This window comes from Saimiri boliviensis, chromosome 2 (assembly GCF_048565385.1).
Source record: "Saimiri boliviensis isolate mSaiBol1 chromosome 2, mSaiBol1.pri, whole genome shotgun sequence".
In the NCBI taxonomy this organism is placed as follows: domain Eukaryota; kingdom Metazoa; phylum Chordata; class Mammalia; order Primates; family Cebidae; genus Saimiri; species Saimiri boliviensis.
This window is the reverse complement of record NC_133450.1, coordinates 141,860,692-141,877,281: the sequence shown is the minus strand read 5'-3', so window position 1 is coordinate 141,877,281 and position 16,590 is coordinate 141,860,692. Positions and strand designations below refer to the sequence as shown.

At 54.0% G+C, this 16,590-nt stretch overlaps 1 protein-coding gene across 4 annotated transcripts; it reads left to right on the top strand.

Annotated features, from left to right (window-relative positions):
- Nucleotides 1-318: 318 nt before the first annotated feature.
- Nucleotides 319-15,313, top strand: GFI1B (growth factor independent 1B transcriptional repressor). 4 transcript variants are annotated; one of them, XM_039461472.2, is made up of 7 exons: nucleotides 319-599; nucleotides 8,613-8,732; nucleotides 9,225-9,362; nucleotides 10,112-10,383; nucleotides 10,959-11,096; nucleotides 11,582-11,813; nucleotides 12,489-15,313. In XM_039461472.2, exons 2-7 carry the CDS (start codon nucleotides 8,633-8,635, stop codon nucleotides 12,665-12,667), a joined length of 1,059 nt encoding a protein of 352 aa, XP_039317406.2. In that variant the 5' UTR covers nucleotides 319-599; nucleotides 8,613-8,632; the 3' UTR covers nucleotides 12,668-15,313. The 4 variants fall into 4 exon arrangements, with proteins under 4 accessions (XP_039317406.2, XP_074250665.1, XP_074250664.1 ...); XM_074394564.1 differs by having other exon boundaries at nucleotides 319-1,438; XM_074394563.1 differs by having other exon boundaries at nucleotides 319-7,070.
- The last annotated feature ends 1,277 nt before the right edge of the window (nucleotides 15,314-16,590 follow it).

The window sequence follows — 16,590 nt, the reverse complement described above, 5'->3', positions numbered from 1 at the left end:
GAGAGGGAAGGAGGGAGGTATAAACGGGGAAAAGAGGAGGGAAGAAAGGAGGAAAAGAAAGAGGGAGGAAGGAGGGAAGGAAGAAGAAAGGCAAGAAAAAAGAAAGAAGAAAAAAAGAATCAAAGAGCTATGACTTCTCTATGCAAAGTCCAGTTTTACAAGTAAATGCTTTGTTTTCCCTTTAATTTTTTAAATTTAACCATTACTTCCTTTTCGTGCCGAAGTAATTCAAAATTTCCAGCGAAATTCTGAATTTCTCTGAAGAGAGAACGCACGCCGTTTCAAGTGTCAAGGGTTAGAAATGAGAATTTGGAGTCTTGCGTCCTGGAAAGTTTTGATAAGCAAATACGGCTTTGCTCCCGCGCTCTCTTCATTGGCTGTTTCTTCACCGCCAGATTTTGACACAAATAATCAGATTGAAAATCAGGGAGGGGAACAGAAGAGGAAAAACACACAGAGAGACAGAGAAAAAAGGAGAAGTATCTATTTGTGCAAAGAGTCACACGGTTGACAGAGTGGGGACCAGTCCCGGCGAGAGGCTTTGCAGTTCCTACCTCGGAGGCTCCGGCAGAACCCAGGCGAGGGACAGCTCCGGGCAGGTGAGTGCTGGAGGATGCGTTTGTGAACTTTTCTTTTGAAATGTACCTGTGCACCGCAGGTGGCTTCACAGCAGGCTCCCCGGCTCCTGCTGAAGGACGGGTGGAAGGGTGAGGTGGGCTGGAAACGCTCTGGACGGCCAGGAACCAAGGGAGAAATGGGGTGAGGACCGTAGCCTCATCTGAGGCGCTCTGCTAGGAATTGAGCCTTTGCTGGTTGTGCAGAAACACTTTTCAAAACTTGATTTTAGACTAACAGATGTCACCTTCAGGCACAAAGTCATACCCACACCCAGCTGTCCTGGGGCCTTGGGCGGTGCTCAGGGCAACACACTTCCAAGTGCCTGAGTTGTGTTCCCCCTCAGAGACAGTCCCAGACTGTGGGGACTTCACTAAATTTCCTAGGGACCCCCCTTTTTTTGAGACAGAGTCTCACTCTGTCGCCCAGGCTAGAGCACAGTGGCTCAATCTTGGCTCACTGAAACCTCTGCCTCCTGAGTTCAAGTGATTCTCCTGCCTCAGCCCTCTGAGTAGCTGGAATTACAGGCATGTGCCACCACACCTGGCTAATTTTTGTATTTTCAGTAGAGGTGGGGTTTCACCATGCTGGCCAGGCTGGTCTTGAACTCTTGACCTGAAATGATCCACCCGCCTCAGCCTCCCAAAGTGTTGGGATTACAGGCATTAGCCACCGCCAGTTCCCAGGACACTTTGAGCCAATTCCTGGGACCCTTTGAGAGGCAGGCACTCTCTCTTTCAGAGCCTACGAAGGGAAGACGAGAGGGCTGCCCCCTCCTGTACGCTGCCCGGGCCCCAGGAACAATAGGACCCATTCTGGTGAGGTACTGTTTCGGCTCTCCTCTCCCTGAGACTGTTGTTAGCCCTTTCTGCCTATTTTTGGAGGAGAAACAAGTGTGAGTGTTGAGGCATCTGGGGAGAGACATTCCCTCTAAAACAAGACTTGTGAAGAGGAGGTCTGCAGAATTGCCGTGGATATGTGCCTGCGTCCATTTTTCTGGGGACAAAGTCCACAGCTTTCATGAGTACTTAGGGAGCAAATTCCGTTACGATCTGTGGCTGTGGGTCTCGTAGATATTAGAAGCTAGCTGAGCTGCACCTGACCGCCTGGACGTGCCTGCGTGTTTCTTAGTAGGCAACAGGTAGAATATTTCTTCCAAGTCTAGCGAAGTGGCAAGTTTCTTATCCTCTGAAGTGTTGCAGAAGGAAGTCTTTGGACCAGAAAATGCGTAATTCTCCTTGCTCTTTCTGTCAGATTGCGGTCTTCCTAAAGAAAGTTCTTGGGGGACGCTGGAACGCTATACCTGGTTTAGGTTTGATTAATGGGGTCACTCAAAACCAGAGCAGACCATCTCCCCAAGGCTTTTAGGAGGGCAAGGTCAGAATCTTATTGGACAGTACAAGGATTTTCAAAGGCTCCAGGACCAGATAGCTCCAGATCACCCAGGGAAAACAGCCCGATCAAATGGGGTTCTTCACTGCCTGTGCCACAATATCCAGAGCCTTGGTAGAAGCAAAAGCAAACGCTCCCCCTCCTTAGTCCAGAGGGAGGCTTTTTTTGTGTTCTTTTCCAGGAATTCAAGCCAGCAGGAGCTGCTTTAGTCTATATTGTGATAAAATACACATAACATAAAATTTGCCATTTTAGCTATTTTCTTTTCTTTTTTTTTTTGAGGTGAAGTTTTGCACTATCACCCAGGCTGGAGTGCAGTGGCACAATCTCAGCTCACCACAACCTCCACCTCCTGGTTCAAGCAATTCTCCTGCCTCAGCCTCCCAAGTAACTGGGATTACAGGCATGTACCACCACGCCCAGCTAATTTTGTATTTTTAGTAGAGACAGGGTTTCTCCACATTGGTCAGGCTGGTCTCGAACTCCCAACCTCAGGTCATCCACCCGCTTCGGTCTCCCGAAGTGCTGGGATTACAGTCGTGAGCCACCGTGCCCGGCCTGTTTTAGCTATTTTCAAGTGTACTGTTGAGTGGTATTAAGTACATTCACATTGTTTTGCAGCCACCACCACCATCCATTACAGAACTGTTTCATCTTGTAAGGCTGAAACTTCATACCAATTACACAGTAGCTTCCATTCCCTTCCTCTCACCCTGGCAACCTCTGTCTGTTTCTGTCTTTATGAAATTGCCTATTTTAGGGACTCATATAAGGAATCACACAGTGTTTGTCCTTTTGTGGCTGGCTTATTTCACTTAGCACAAATCCTCGAGGTCCATCCATGTCGTAGTATGTGCCAGCATTTCCTTCTTTTTAAGGCCAAATAATGTTTAATTGTCCGGCTAGTCCAAATTCTTTTTTTTTTTTTTTTTTTTTTTTGAGATGGAGTCTCACTCTGTCACCCAGGCTGGAGCACAATGGTACGATCTTAGCTCACTGCAACCTCTGCCTCTCGGATTCAAGCGATTCTCCTACCTCAGTGTCCCGAGTAGCTGGGACTACAGGCACCCACCACCACACCTGCCTGGTTTTTATATTTTTAGTAGAGACAGGGTTTTGCCATGTTGGCCAGGCTGTTCTCGAACTCCTGACCTTAGGTGATCTGCCCACCTCAACCTCCCAAAGTGCTGGCCCCGCACCCAGCCGTTGACCACATGCTGTTTGGGCATTCATCTGCCATGAACACCTGGGTTGCTTCCACGTTTTGCCTGTTGTGAACAGTGCTGCCGTAAACGTGAGTATGCAAATATGTCTTTGAGTCTCCACTTCCAGTGATTTTGGGTCTATACCCAGAAGTAGATTCACTCACTTTTGACTGCATTCTCTGAGCTTTGGAGGAGACATTTGAGAACTCCTTCTAAATTTCAAATAAAAATAATGACTTAGACCAGCTTGGGCAACATGGCGAAACCCCATCTCTACAAAAAATACAAAAATTAGCCAGGTGTGGTGGCGCATGCCTGCAGTCCCAGCTACTCAAGAGGCTGAGATGGGAGGATCGTTTGAGCCTGGGAGGTGGAGGTTACGGTGAGCCAAGATCACACCACTGCATTCCAGCCTGGGTGACAGAGTGAGACCTTGTCTCAAAATGATGATGATGATGATGGTGATGAGGATTGCTTTCTGCTGGGGCCCCTGGGCCTGACCCGGACTCATTTCCCCCCAACTCCTACATGTTGTTTTCCTCTTGAGTCTTATTTTATTTTATTTTGGGGACAGAGTCTTGCTTTGTCACCCAGGCTAGTGTGCAGTGGCTCCATCTCAGATCACTGCAACCTCCGCCTCCCGGGTTCAAGTGATTCTCCTGCCTCAGCCTCTCGAGTAGCTGGGATTACAGGTACCTACGTTTTGTATTTTTAGTAGAGGCAGGGTTTCACCATGTTGGACAGGCTGGTCTCAAACTCCTGACTGCAGGTGATCCGCCTTCCTCGGCCTCCCAGAGTGCTGGGATTACAGAAATGAGCCACCGTGCCCAGCCTCCCTTGAGTCTTTAAACACAAAGGAAGTCAAAAGGGTCCTCTGTAGCTGACCCTGAGAACCAGCTGAGTCTTACCCAACCCTCCCAAAAGGGGAACCCGAGTGACAAGTCTTTTAGTCAAGGTGGTTCAATCTCTCACTGAAGGTCAACGAATTCTACATGGGATTTTAGAGCAAAAGGGAAGTTTAGAAATCTCTCAGCTCAACCGTCCCTGTTGAGAGATAGGAAAACCAAGCCCCAGGTTGGTGGCTGATGTGGTCACAAGTTCTAGGACCCCAAATCAGACTCAACTCCTTGGGGGACACCAGGAGCCTCATTACAGGGACCTCACAGGCCTGTTGACCCGAGTCCAGCTGGAAGTTGGGGTGAGGGCTCCCCAGGGTGTGGGGGGGGTCACCTCTCTTTAAGAAGCACTAGCTGAGATTCTGACTCACGGTCAGGGGGACTCTATCAGGACACTGGGGTGATGAAGTGGTGTTAACCGTGGCCTCCTTCCGGAGGTCCGATACCATCGAGGCATCTGTTTTATGAAGAAATCCTGAGTTTCTTTCATAATCTCTGCTCTTAGCTCTTTCTCAGAACGGAGTTTGTGTGAATCAAAACCAAGTGGTTGTTCATTAACTACAGTATAGGTGATTGGTTCCTGTTTTTTCTTTAAAAAAAAAAAAAAAAAAAAAAACAACACTCTCCTAACAGGGGCCAAAAGGAAGTTCGCTGGGTGCATTCAGCCCTGCTGTGAGCCGGAGGGCTTGGCCGTGGCGTTGGCTCTGTCACTGTCACTTGCCAGGTTCAGGGAGAGCATGCGGGGGGTGAGGCAAGAAAGGGGTTGTGAGGCTCAGGGGAGGTCACTAGAAAAGGCACGAGAATCACTTTCCTGTGGCTGGAGAACCCCAGAAGCCAGCCCCCACTTACACCGTGCCTGAGTGGAAATTGCTTGGCCAGGACGCATGAGCACTAGAAAGTGTCCTTGTTATGGGGTCTGGGGCTGGAGTCAGTTGACCTGGGGTCTCCATGGATCCTGAGCTGAAGGGAAGACCAATGCTTCCTGAAGGGAAGTCTGTCCCTGGCCTGGCCCCACCGAGACTCTTCTGGAGCCACGTGGGTCTTTTAGGAGCCTGGAAAAGACTTGGGGATCAGAGGGTTTGATTTTTCTCCCCTCTTGCCCCAGCACCCTGCATTTCTCCCTGTGCTGCAGGCCGTGGTCACCAGGTGCTCTGAGGACCTCTGACGGTACCGGGTGGTACAGTGGCTTGAGAGTGAAATCCTAACAGGCCAGGAGCCCTGGGCTTGAGTCACTTTCCTGTCTACACCTCAGTTTTCCCACCTGCAACCCGGGAAGACACTGCTTGTCATAGGCACACCGGGGAGCTTCAGACTGCTGTTTTCATCCTTAGCACATCCGCTCCATTCCCTCTGTGTAGAGACGGCCATGCCAGGCACTGCCCAGCACTTAATACCCATGCTGTACCGAGTAACTGCCCACCTCCTGGGCTGAACGTCAAGAGCATGGAGGCCTGGGGGCCAGACAGACAGACCCCAGTCCTGCTCACTCTGCCCCGGGGTCCTGAGTCCTCCAGGCCTTAGCTCCTCCTTTATAAAATGGGACAGCAGCAGGACTCAGCGTCACAACCATGGTCAGGGTTAAAGGTGTAATAAGCAAGGCAGGCTAAGCAGCCCCCTGCCAAAGGCGTTGGCCGGTGCCTCTTATCACAGAGACCTCAGCGAGTACCTTTGGTTCTAGTTGATTTCCTCATAAATATTATGCGTAAAAAAAGATCATCTTTTGATATGTCGATGGGCAAACGGTGGCCCTCACAGCCCCCTCAAAACAAAGTGCGAACCCTCAGCCCTTCCCCTGCTCACGGGGTCCCCTCCTCTCCACCCAGGGTCTGGCCTCCCCAGGGGCTTTCCTGAAGCAAAGAAGAGTTAGAAGCGGGCAGGAAGGTGGGTGCGGGGAGCCCTGGTGAGGGAGGGCGAGGAGGCAGGAGGAGGAAGATGTGTCCCTGGGAGATAAGGCCGTGGGCTGCCCCCAGCCCGAGCCTGTGTTCAGAAGACTGAGAATCTGACCGCGGGAAGGGACCCCAGAGGCCTTCAGGGTCCTTCTTCCTAATTTTAGAGCTTAGAGAGTACAGGACTTTGAGTGTGGCCCTGGCTTCCGGGGGGCTGCTGCAGCCCCTGGCGCAGGGCTCACCCTGTCCTTTGAATGCACCTGCAGCAGGCGGGGTGCTGGGAAGCAGGGGGCATTCGCTGAGCACCTCCCATACTCGCTCCTGATGGATGAAGGTCCTTTCTCGCTCCCTGAGATCCCATGGGTTTGAATGGGATCCCCATTTAGCAGATATGAATACTGAGGCTCAGCAATGAGCCTTATAGCTGGGAAGGGCTAGGCCTGAGCCTGGGCCCCTTATGTGAAGTCCCCACAGTTCAAACTCTTGATGCCCCCAGGCTCTGGGGCAGGGGGAAGCAGGCCTGGGCACAGTCAGGTCCCTCTTCTGCCTGGCTCTGGGTCATCCCACTGGGGAAGGGGTGAGTCCCTGGCCCTTTTCCAAGCTGCATTCTCTAATCTCCCACCTCCCACCCTGCTCCCTGGCTGAAGCCTTATCACCCAGGGCCTCACTGCTGTTCCGAAGCAGCTGGAATCCCTTTCCCGCCTTCTCTGGGCCCTATCAGCCCTGCAGCCTTGCGTGGCGGCTGGCCCAAGGGGTTGGGGGTGGGATTCCTCCGAGGCCTCAGGCATGGGCCTGGCATTGGCCAGGGTACAGCATGGGAGCAGAAAGGATGGAGGACCACCAGAAGATGTTCTCAGGAGCCTCCAGGAGAGCCTCACAGGCTGAGTGCGGGATGTGAACCATTCTGGGGGCCAGGCGGGGCTGTCAGCTCCATGGGCTCTGCAGGGGAAGCCAGGAGTCCTGGGGTGGTCAGGATGGTCCAGCCCTGCCACTCCCCGGCCCTGCCTGGGGTGGTCCCTTGACTGATGAGGTCCTTGAGTGAGTGAGGTCCTCACCCCCACTGCCTGATCGGTCGGGTGAGTAGTGATGCTGGGCTGGGCTGCCCACGGAAGCTGGGGGATGTTTGCCTCTTCTCCTGCGTCCATGAAACCTCAGGCTTCCAGGTGCAGTGGAGTAGGGGGTCCTCTCAGGTCTTGAGTCCCCCTACCCCACTCCCCAGAGACAGAAGGCCCCTGTCTCTCTAGGGACCAGACTCTGGGCCAGGGCTGTGGACAAGGTGCAGCCCTGCTCTGGTGGCACTGGCTAACAGCTGGCAGGAGCACACGGATTGGCAATGTCCCCTTGCTCGCTGCAGCCTCCCTGCCAGGGCCCCCTGTGATGGACACTGAGCAACTGCGATGTACTCGTCAGTGCTACAAGCCTGGACGTCCCCTTCCAGCAAAGGGAATAGGCCCAGAGGGGGTTAAGTGTCTGTCCCAAATTGCATAGCAAGTGAGCTGAGATTCTAACTCATGAACTCTGATTCCAAAACCTAAGCTCAGACCACCTGTTTCTATGGCCTCTGAAGGTGAATCTCACTGGGACCCATATGTAACTTTCTAGAAGTGGGGTCTACCATGCATCACAGAGGAGAGGGAGACCCTGCCCCTGCCTTTCCTTTTCTGCTCCAGCGCAACCCCGAGCATGTCAATGGGAGCAGGCTGGTCTGAGGGTTTTCTAGGGGGTGATGCGTTCGCTCGCTGGTGATGGAGCAGTGAGGGAAGTTAGGATTTGTAGCTGCCATAACAAAACGACACAAACAGGTGGCTTCAAAACAACACACGTGTATTCTTTCACGGTTCTGGGGTCTAGAAATCCAAAATTGAGGTGTCAGCAAAGTGGGTTGTTTCTGAAGACTCCAAGGGAGAGTCTGTTCATGTGCCTCTCCCAGTTCTGGTGGCTCTGAGCCCTGCCTGGCACTCTCCGGCTGATAGAAGCATCACTCTCTGCATCTGTTGTCACATGGCATTGTCCCTGGGTGTCTGTGTCTCTGGGTCCAAATTTCCTCCTCCTCCTTCTCTTCCTCCTCCTCCTCCTCCTTCTCCTTCTCCTTCTTTTTTAATACAGAGTTTCACTCTTGTTGCCCAGGCTGGAGTACAGTGGAGCGATGTTGGCTGACTACAACCTCCACCTCCCGGGTTCAAGCGATTCTCCTGCCTCAGCCTCCCAAATAGCTAGGATTGTAGATGTGCATCACCACGCCAGACTAGTTTTTGTATTTTTAGTAGAGGCAGGTTTCACCATGTTGCCCAGGCTGGTCTCGAACTCCTGACTTCAGCTGATCCACCTGCCTTGGACTCTGGAAGTCCTTCTTATTATATAATGACACTGGTCATACTGAATTCAGGGCCCATCCTAACCCAGAATGACCTCATCGTAGCTTGATTACCTCTGCAAAAAGACACTATTTCTAATAAGGTCACATTCACAGGTTCTGGGAGGACATGAATGAACTTTGGGGGCCACTATTCAACCGGATATAGCTGGTGTTTGGTCTCTATACCTGGTTGAGGTTCTGAGATACAGAGGGGTATTGTTCTCTTGTCCTTCCTCACTGCTCCCATCCCTCCCCCTTGCAGGTGTGAGGTGTGCACTGAAAATGCCACGCTCCTTCCTGGTGAAGAGCAAGAAGGCTCACACCTACCACCAGCCCCGTGCGCAGGAAGATGAACCGCTCTGGCCTCCTGCCCTTACTCCGGGTGAGTCAGCGCCCAGCTGGCCCCTGTTGCACCCACGGGGGCTCTCTGCTCTGGGTGATGGGAGTTCAGTGGCGTCCCCTCCTGCAGCAGCCTCTTCTTCCAGGTCTGGAAGCAGGAGTGCAGTAAATGCGGGTTGCAGATGAAAGGAGCAGATGAAAGAAGGATGCCCTCATCCCTTCTGCCCTGCTGGGAGATGAAAGCCTTAGGTTGGAGCTAGTGCTCAGTTGCTGACACGTGGGGCCTCACTGGAGGCCCAATCTAGGGCTGGAGTTGGGTTGCTCAGAAAAGCGGACTGGTCTAAAGTCTTCCCCGGCGTCTCTTGTTCTTCCTGCCCCACTGCCCTGGGCAGAGCCCCAGAGTGTGAGCGGCTGGTGGCAGTGGCAAGCAGGTCTCTCTCTGGGCCTCCTCCTCTAGGAAGAGAGCACCCTCCTTGCCCCTCTGGGCTTCCCAGAAGCTTCAACTACTGATGCCGATGGTCCCATCTCCCCACAGCAATCAGAGACCAGGCCCCCAGCAGCAGCCCTGTCCTCAGCACCCTATTCCCAAGCCAGTGCCTGGACTGGACCAGCCTCAAACGAGAGCCGGAGCTGGAGCAGGACCAGAACTTGGCCAGGATGGTCCCAGCACCAGGTACCCAGCTGCGACCCCCAGTCATTCCCCAGGGAGTGCCAAGGGGAAGAAGGAGGAAGGAACCCTTGCAGCAGGTCCCTTGGGGCCCTGGAGTCAGGAAGAACCCATGAAGTTGCTGGATGAAGCCCAGGCTCTGCGGCTTCTGCCTGGACCTTCCAGACAGGGAGCTCATCCCCAGATGTGAGCTTAGGTGGGGGAAGAGGTCAGAAGCAGCGGCTGGGCTGGTCCATACAGGGGTGAGGTGGGCACTCTGGAGTGAGGGTGGGGGTCATTCTGGGCTGGAAAAGCTGAGGAGCCACAGTGAGGACATAGATACCCCCAACAGTAAGTATTTGGGTTGGCACCCTAAAACCGTCACATGAGGTCATGAAGGGGTGCGGGGTGGTGTGGAGTGGGCGCCCTGTGTTTATTTTATTTCATTTTATTTTTTGAGACAAGGTCTCTCTGTTGCCCAGGCTGGAGTGCAGTGGTGCGATCTTAGTTCGCTGCAACCTCCACCTCCCGGATTTAGACGATTCTCCCATCTCGGCCTCCCTAGTAGCTGAGATTATAGGCGTGCGCCACCACACCCAGCTGTTTTTTTGGTAGAGACAGGGTTTCGCCATGTTAGCCAGGCCGGTCTCAAACTCCTGACCTCAAGTGATCCACCTGCCTCAGCCTCCCAAAGTGCTGGAATTGCAGGTGTGAGCCCCTGCACCCGGCCCTCTGTGTTTAAGTGAGTAACCAGGCACGTGTCCCTATCTCCACAGAGGGCCCTATTGTGCTGTCCCGGCCCCAGGACGGGGACTCTCCACTGTCTGACTCACCCCCGTTCTACAAGCCCAGCTTCTCCTGGGACACGCTGGCTTCAACCTACGGCCACAGCTACCGGCAGGCCCCCTCCACCATGCAGTCGGCCTTCCTGGAGCACTCCGTCAGCCTGTACGGCAGCCCTCTGGTGCCCAGCACCGAGCCCCCCTTGGACTTCAGCCTCCGCTACTCCCCGGGCATGGACGTGTACCACTGCGTGAAGTGCAACAAGGTGGGCAGCGGGGGTGTGGGTGGGCACACGGCCCACTCTCCAGTGCACTGGCGGCATCTCTGGGCGTTCCCTGTGCTGTGAATGTTGGGACTCTGGTGGGATTAAGGATTCAAAACGTTCGTCCTCATCACCAACCGTGGAGCTCTGACCACGTTCCTGGCCCTGTGCGAAGCAATTGACAGGCATGAGTGCCAGGAGGCAGTGAAGGACTAAGGTTCAGGGAGGTTAGGTCATTTCCACAATCAGAAGCAAGTAGACATCAGAACCAGCACTCAAACCTGGCTCTGGCACTCCCAGCTCTTAACGACTAGGCTATTCAGCCTTTAGATGAGGCCAGGAGGGGTTCCGGATTCCCTCTCTCACATCCAACTTTGCAGATGGGAGACTGAGCCACAGAGAGAGAAAAGGACCTCCCGGGGACACACAGCAAATAAGCAGCAGAGCCAGCAGTCCAGTGCCCCTTCCCTGGTGCAACCAGCCTTGGCCGGAGCTGGGCAGGGAAGAGACCAAGGGACCCCAGGCCTGTCCCCCTCTCTGCAGCCTCCAGGAGCCTCACACACTGCCCCTGTTCCCAGGTGTTCTCCACCCCTCACGGGCTCGAAGTGCATGTGCGACGCTCCCATAGTGGGACCCGACCCTTCGCCTGCGACATCTGTGGCAAAACCTTCGGCCACGCCGTGAGCTTGGAGCAGCACACGCACGTTCACTCCCAGGTGGGCACCTGGCCCAGCGCAGGACTCCCAGCCCCCTTCTCTGTGCTTCCCCAGGGAGCCTGGGGGCTGCGGCTGGGTCCCTATCCCTGCCCTTATGAGTGACACGAATTGGGGGAGGTCCCCTAGAACCCACCTCCCTGAGTCTGGGCCTCCAACACCTGCCCTTAACAGACTTCAGACTCTTAACTAAACCTCTGTGCAGACCACAACCATCCCTGCCTCAAGGAACTCACTCTGGGTTAATGGTCATGAAATGTGAACCGCTAAAAAACCTCTGAGATCAGTCAGTCCCTCAGTCAATCAACAAACACTTATTGAGGTTTATTTTGAGCGGGATACTGTGAAAATTACAAGGAAAAATCCCACAGGAGGCCAAAGAGGCTCCAAGCCCCAGTTCCTCCTGAGAGGCATAGATGAGGGGTCCCTGGTCCTGCCCCTCCAGGCCCTGTCCTCGGGCGCTCCCAATGGACTGTCCTGTTCCACAGGGCATCCCGGCCGGGTCCCATCCTGCACCTGCGCCTGACCCCCCGGGGCCTCGTTTCCTCCGGCAGGAGCGCAGCTTCGAGTGCCGCATGTGCGGCAAGGCCTTCAAGCGCTCGTCCACGCTGTCCACGCACCTGCTCATCCACTCAGACACGCGGCCCTACCCCTGCCAGTTCTGCGGCAAGCGCTTCCACCAGAAGTCGGACATGAAGAAGCACACCTACATCCACACGGGTGAGTGAGCCCTACGCGGCCGGCAGAGTCCCCTGCGCCGAGCACCCGCACCTTTCGCTGAGAGATGCATCAAGGCCCCTGGTGTGAGGTTGGGGCCGGGGTCTAGTTACAAAGTCGAGGGCCACTGCTGTTGGAGAGCTGGCTGCCTGAGCTGCTTAATGCCTGGAAAAAATACAGGCGGAAACAGCAAAATCTCAATGCCAGCGATTCACGGCAGAAGTGAGACTAGCAGGTGAATTGCTAATTCATTTATTCACTCATTCACTCACTCACTCGGTCATTCATTTGTTCACTCATTTGCTCATTCATTTGTTCACCCACTCATTCATTTGTTCACTCGGTCGTTAATCCATTTGCTTATCCATTCCCTCCTCGGTATTAGCTGAGTGCCTCTTTTGCGCCAGGTGTACCAGGCTTGGGAATGTGTTGATAAGCAGGATGATTCGGCCACTGCCCCTAACCACCCTATAATCCAGTAGGGGTGGGAGGAGGGTCCGAGTTGTATCTTTGCTTCTCTCTCTTTTCTGATTATTTTCTAAAGTGAACGTGAGTTGGCCATGAGAGAAAACAGAGAGAGGTATTGGAAAATGAACCTGGGGGTGGGGCCAGGGAGCAGCAGGCCTGGTGAGGAGGCCCTGACCCCGCCCTTGCTGTGCCACGCTGCCCTCCCTGCAGGTGAGAAGCCACACAAGTGCCAGGTGTGTGGGAAAGCCTTCAGCCAGAGCTCCAACCTCATCACCCACAGCCGCAAGCACACGGGCTTCAAGCCCTTCAGTTGTGAGCTGTGTGCCAAGGGCTTCCAGCGCAAGGTGGACCTGCGGCGGCACCGTGAGAGCCAGCACAATCTCAAGTGAGGTTGCACCGGCTCCCGGCTCCTGGCCAGCCTGCCCTGCAGTCCTGTCACCTGGAGGCCAACCTCACATGCCCAGATCTCCGGTCTCCTGGAGATGGGACTGGACGGGAGTCTTCCAGCTTGTTTTGAGACTCACCAAATTGCTGTGTGACCTTGGGCAAGTCACTTTCCCTCTCTGGATCAACATTTCTCCTGCTGCCAAGTGTGGGAGCCTGCCTGGATCTTTCTGAGCAAAAGCTGTTTCCAGGTGTGTTCAGGTGCCTTCCTCTAGCACAGCACAGAAAGCTCGAATACCCGCAGGGAGACAGAGATGCCGAGAGCAGGCCAGAGCTGGGACCCACGGGGAGGCCTGCTGCCCACTGAGCTGGGACCTGGTCACCCTGGGTTTTAGCGGACCTCTTTCTGGCTGCAACAGGCAGAGAGTCGGAGCTGCCTCCTGCCCCATTCAGAGGCCCGGCACCCCCTCAGCTTCGGCCAGATGTGCTGACTGTCCCCTACTTCTGACCAGCACTCAGCTGGCCACTGGGGATTCCAGTTCTACAGCCAGGCCATGAGGCTGGAGAAACTGGCAGTTACTGCTGTCAAAAGCCTGTTCTCTCAATTGTTGTCAATAAAATTAAAGACAGATTTGCTGCCATGTGACCAGCATTTATTAAGTGCCTGCGAGGTCCGGGGTGACTGCACGAGGCTTTGCGCAGCGACTGGAGGAGGCTTGAGGAGCAGAGAAGGCTATGGAGGTGCTCATAGGCACGTCGTGGAGACCTGGACCCAGCCCCCATGTGCACAGACCCGCTGAGGAGCCGGTAGCAAGCTTAAGGGGCCCGTGCGACAAGACCACAGGGGTGGGCAAGGCTAGTGCAGCTGGGGTAGTGTCTGTTTCCTGTGGCTGCTGTGACAAATGACCATGAACTTGGCGGCTTAAAACAACACACGTGTATTCTCTTACAATTCTAGAGGCCAGGAACTCAAAACGAGTCTCACGGGCTAACATCAAGGTGTTTGCAGGACTGCGTTCCTTCCCATGGGAGGCTCCCAGGGGAGTCTGTTTTCCTGTCTGTTTCTCCTTCTCGAGGCTGTCTGCATTCCTCTGTTCTTGGCCCCTTCCTCTGCCTTCAAAGCACGTCACTCGGACCTCTGCTTCTGTCATCGCGTCTCTGTCTTCTGCCTTTGACCTTCTGGCCTCTCTCTTAGAAGGCCCCTTCTGATTACATTGAGCTCAGGTATACTTTGTCCCATCTCAAGGTCCTTGACATAATCACCGTGGTCAGCTGAATAAAGGCCCCAAAGGTGATATCCACATCCTAACCCCAGAACCTGTGAACATGACCTTATATGGCAAAAGGGACTTCGCAGGTGTGCTGAAGTTCATTAAGCCTGGTGCTGCACCTGACTAGCTGTGTGACTTCAGGTGAGTTCCTGAACCTCTCTGGGGCTCAGCTTCCTCCTCTGTAAAATGGCAAACGTAGCAGTCCCTTCCACCAATTCGCTGAGACCATTCTTACAAAGTGGCATGCAGGGCCAGCCCAGCACGTAGTAAGTGCTGCTGAGTTGTGAACATCCCTTTCTGAAGTCCTATCCATCCTGCAAGGCCTACTCAGCCGTCTCCTCCATGAAGCCTTTCTGGGTCATCCAGCCAGAGGTCTTCCTTCTCCTTTGATACAGAGCAACTCAGTCTCCTTGCTTACAGCTCAGGAACCATTGAACATGGAATGGTAGTTACGTGTGGATAACTTTCCCCTCAATGGGAGGTCTTCTGTCTGAGCTCTAGCTGCCCCCCTGCTCACAGCCCACAGCCATGGACACCTCTGAATGAACTTGCAGGTACTGAGCTAAACCAAGGGTTTCCACACATTGTCTCTAATCCACAACCCTCTGCCATGGAATGCCATTCTCTCATTTTCCAGAGGGGGCAACTGAGGCTCAGAAATGTCAGCCAGAAAAATAAATAAATAAATACTAGGGCTTATCCTTTCCTAGAGAAAGAAGGATTCTTTCCAAAGAAATGCTGCTGTTGTCAGATGGTTTCTGTGGAAAGCGTGATTTAGCCTTGGGTTCATGAACTGACTCGTTGAATGCGTGTTTGAGCACAGGTCAACTTGTAAGGCTCAACCTGTCATCCCATGCGAAGGCCCGATTCCCATCCACAGTGGAGCTGTTCACAGTGATTGTCAGGGAAGGGAATGACAAGTCCACAGACTCATGTTCGTGATTGCAGAGAGGCCCACGGAGCTGGCTGGGCATGCTTCCGCCCCGTTCTGGTGCTCCCCAGGCACACACCACCAGCCTCCAAGGGTTCATTTGCTTCAGATGGAGTAGAGATCACATCGCTCAGATCACTGGGAGGAACTCTGGGTTCATGTTCAGTGAAATCCTTTATTGCAAATGCTTCTTAGAGCCTATCATGTGTAACACACATGTGTCCATCCCAAGGGGAGGATCTGGGTATTCAGTGTTTCCCCAAGGTTAATTTGGGAACCAGAGAGAGAGGGAGAGGTTGGCCTACTTGCCCAAAGTCACACAGCAGGCAAAGGCAGAGTTGGGATCAGAAAACTGATTCTGAGTGGAGGCTCTCTTCTTGGAGTGGGAGCCTCTCCCACTGAGACCCAGAAGTTTTTCTTCCAGTTCTCTCCTGGTGTGCCAGTGGCTTGGAATTCTCACCCACCCCCAGGCTCTGCATTTGGCTGGGCGGAACCCTGACATCCATTTCCTGCCAGAGGCTCTTCCCATTTCCTTTAGCCAGAATGCCTCTAAGCAAACCTGTCAGATGTGCGGGTGGGTTTGGGATTTGCATGGGAGGGTGGTCTAGCCTCCTCAGCTGGCTCCTTGTGGGTGTCCTGTCTTGAAATCCAGCTCCTGAAATCAGAAGAGGGCCCCTGGTGGCCAGGGCACCAGAGGCAGCAAAGCCTTAGAGACCACCTGCTCCAGGACAGTGAAGTCCAGAGAAGGAAGGGCCTTGCCCAGGGCCACACTTCTGGGCCCAGGTCTGGAATGGGCTCCTGACTCATCTCCAATGCACACACGCACGCAGGCACGCACACACACACACGGATTGGGAGCTGCTTTGTATACTCCCTGTTTGCTAAACAAAACCAAACCAATATCAGGATTTCAGCCACTTCTGCAGCAGGGTGGGGCAAGACAGAGTTGCCGAGCTGTAAGGGGAAGCCAGACAAGGTTCCTTCTTCACAGACTGAGGTTTGGTGAGATCGAGATTAAGCTTGTCAGGCTCCTCCAGTGAGTGGGTGTGTGGGGTGGCGCCAGAGGGAGGCCACAGTAACCTCAGAGCAATGGGGGGCTGGAACTCCATTTGCATATAGCAGAGAAAGAGGGCAGGTAGGGGGAAACCCCATTTGCATACAGCAGAGAAAGAGGGCAGGTAGTCACACCTGCTTCTAGGGGAAGATTCTTGATTGGCTAGGAAGGCTTGGCTTGGACTCCCTGGCCCTGCTGAGGCAGTGGATTGGGGCTTGGGGGTTGCACTGAGCCAGAGGGTAGTGTGGCTGCCCCTTCCTCATCCTTGAGAAGCCACTGCAGGATAGCTTCATATGCAGAGCTGGGAGCTCCCAGGAGAAGGCAACCCTGGAGAAGACTTGCAGATGGGCACCAGCGGGAGCAGAACTCCCTGAAGGTTCTGTCTCCTTCTGGATGCAGAGGCTGTGCCTGTGACACTGGGACAGGGAGGTGACGCAGGAGGTGCTGTGGGGCACTACCCACCTGCAGTTTGTGATTTGAGGGGAGTTCAAGCTCCCCCACCAATTATCCACTTCCCATCGGCTCCCTGTGGCTGATCACCTGGCCTGCATTTCCTGCCACTGGAGTTGCAATGTGACCTGGAAGGCACTGTCCAGCTGTGTGGAGACTGTCCACGGCTTCCATGTGCCACACAAGGAAACAGAGGCCCAGAGAGGAGAGCTGCTAGCCCCA

Bases quoted from the DNA above. Each gene is read 5' to 3' on its own strand.
- GFI1B (XM_039461472.2), top strand. From the start codon at position 8,633: ATGCCACGCTCCTTCCTGGTGAAGAGCAAGAAGGCTCACACCTACCAC. The intron at 9,363-10,111 runs GTACCCAGCTGC...CTATCTCCACAG, and splicing joins CAGGATGGTCCCAGCACCAG to AGGGCCCTATTGTGCTGTCC. The intron at 11,814-12,488 runs GTGAGTGAGCCC...CCCTCCCTGCAG, and splicing joins GCACACCTACATCCACACGG to GTGAGAAGCCACACAAGTGC.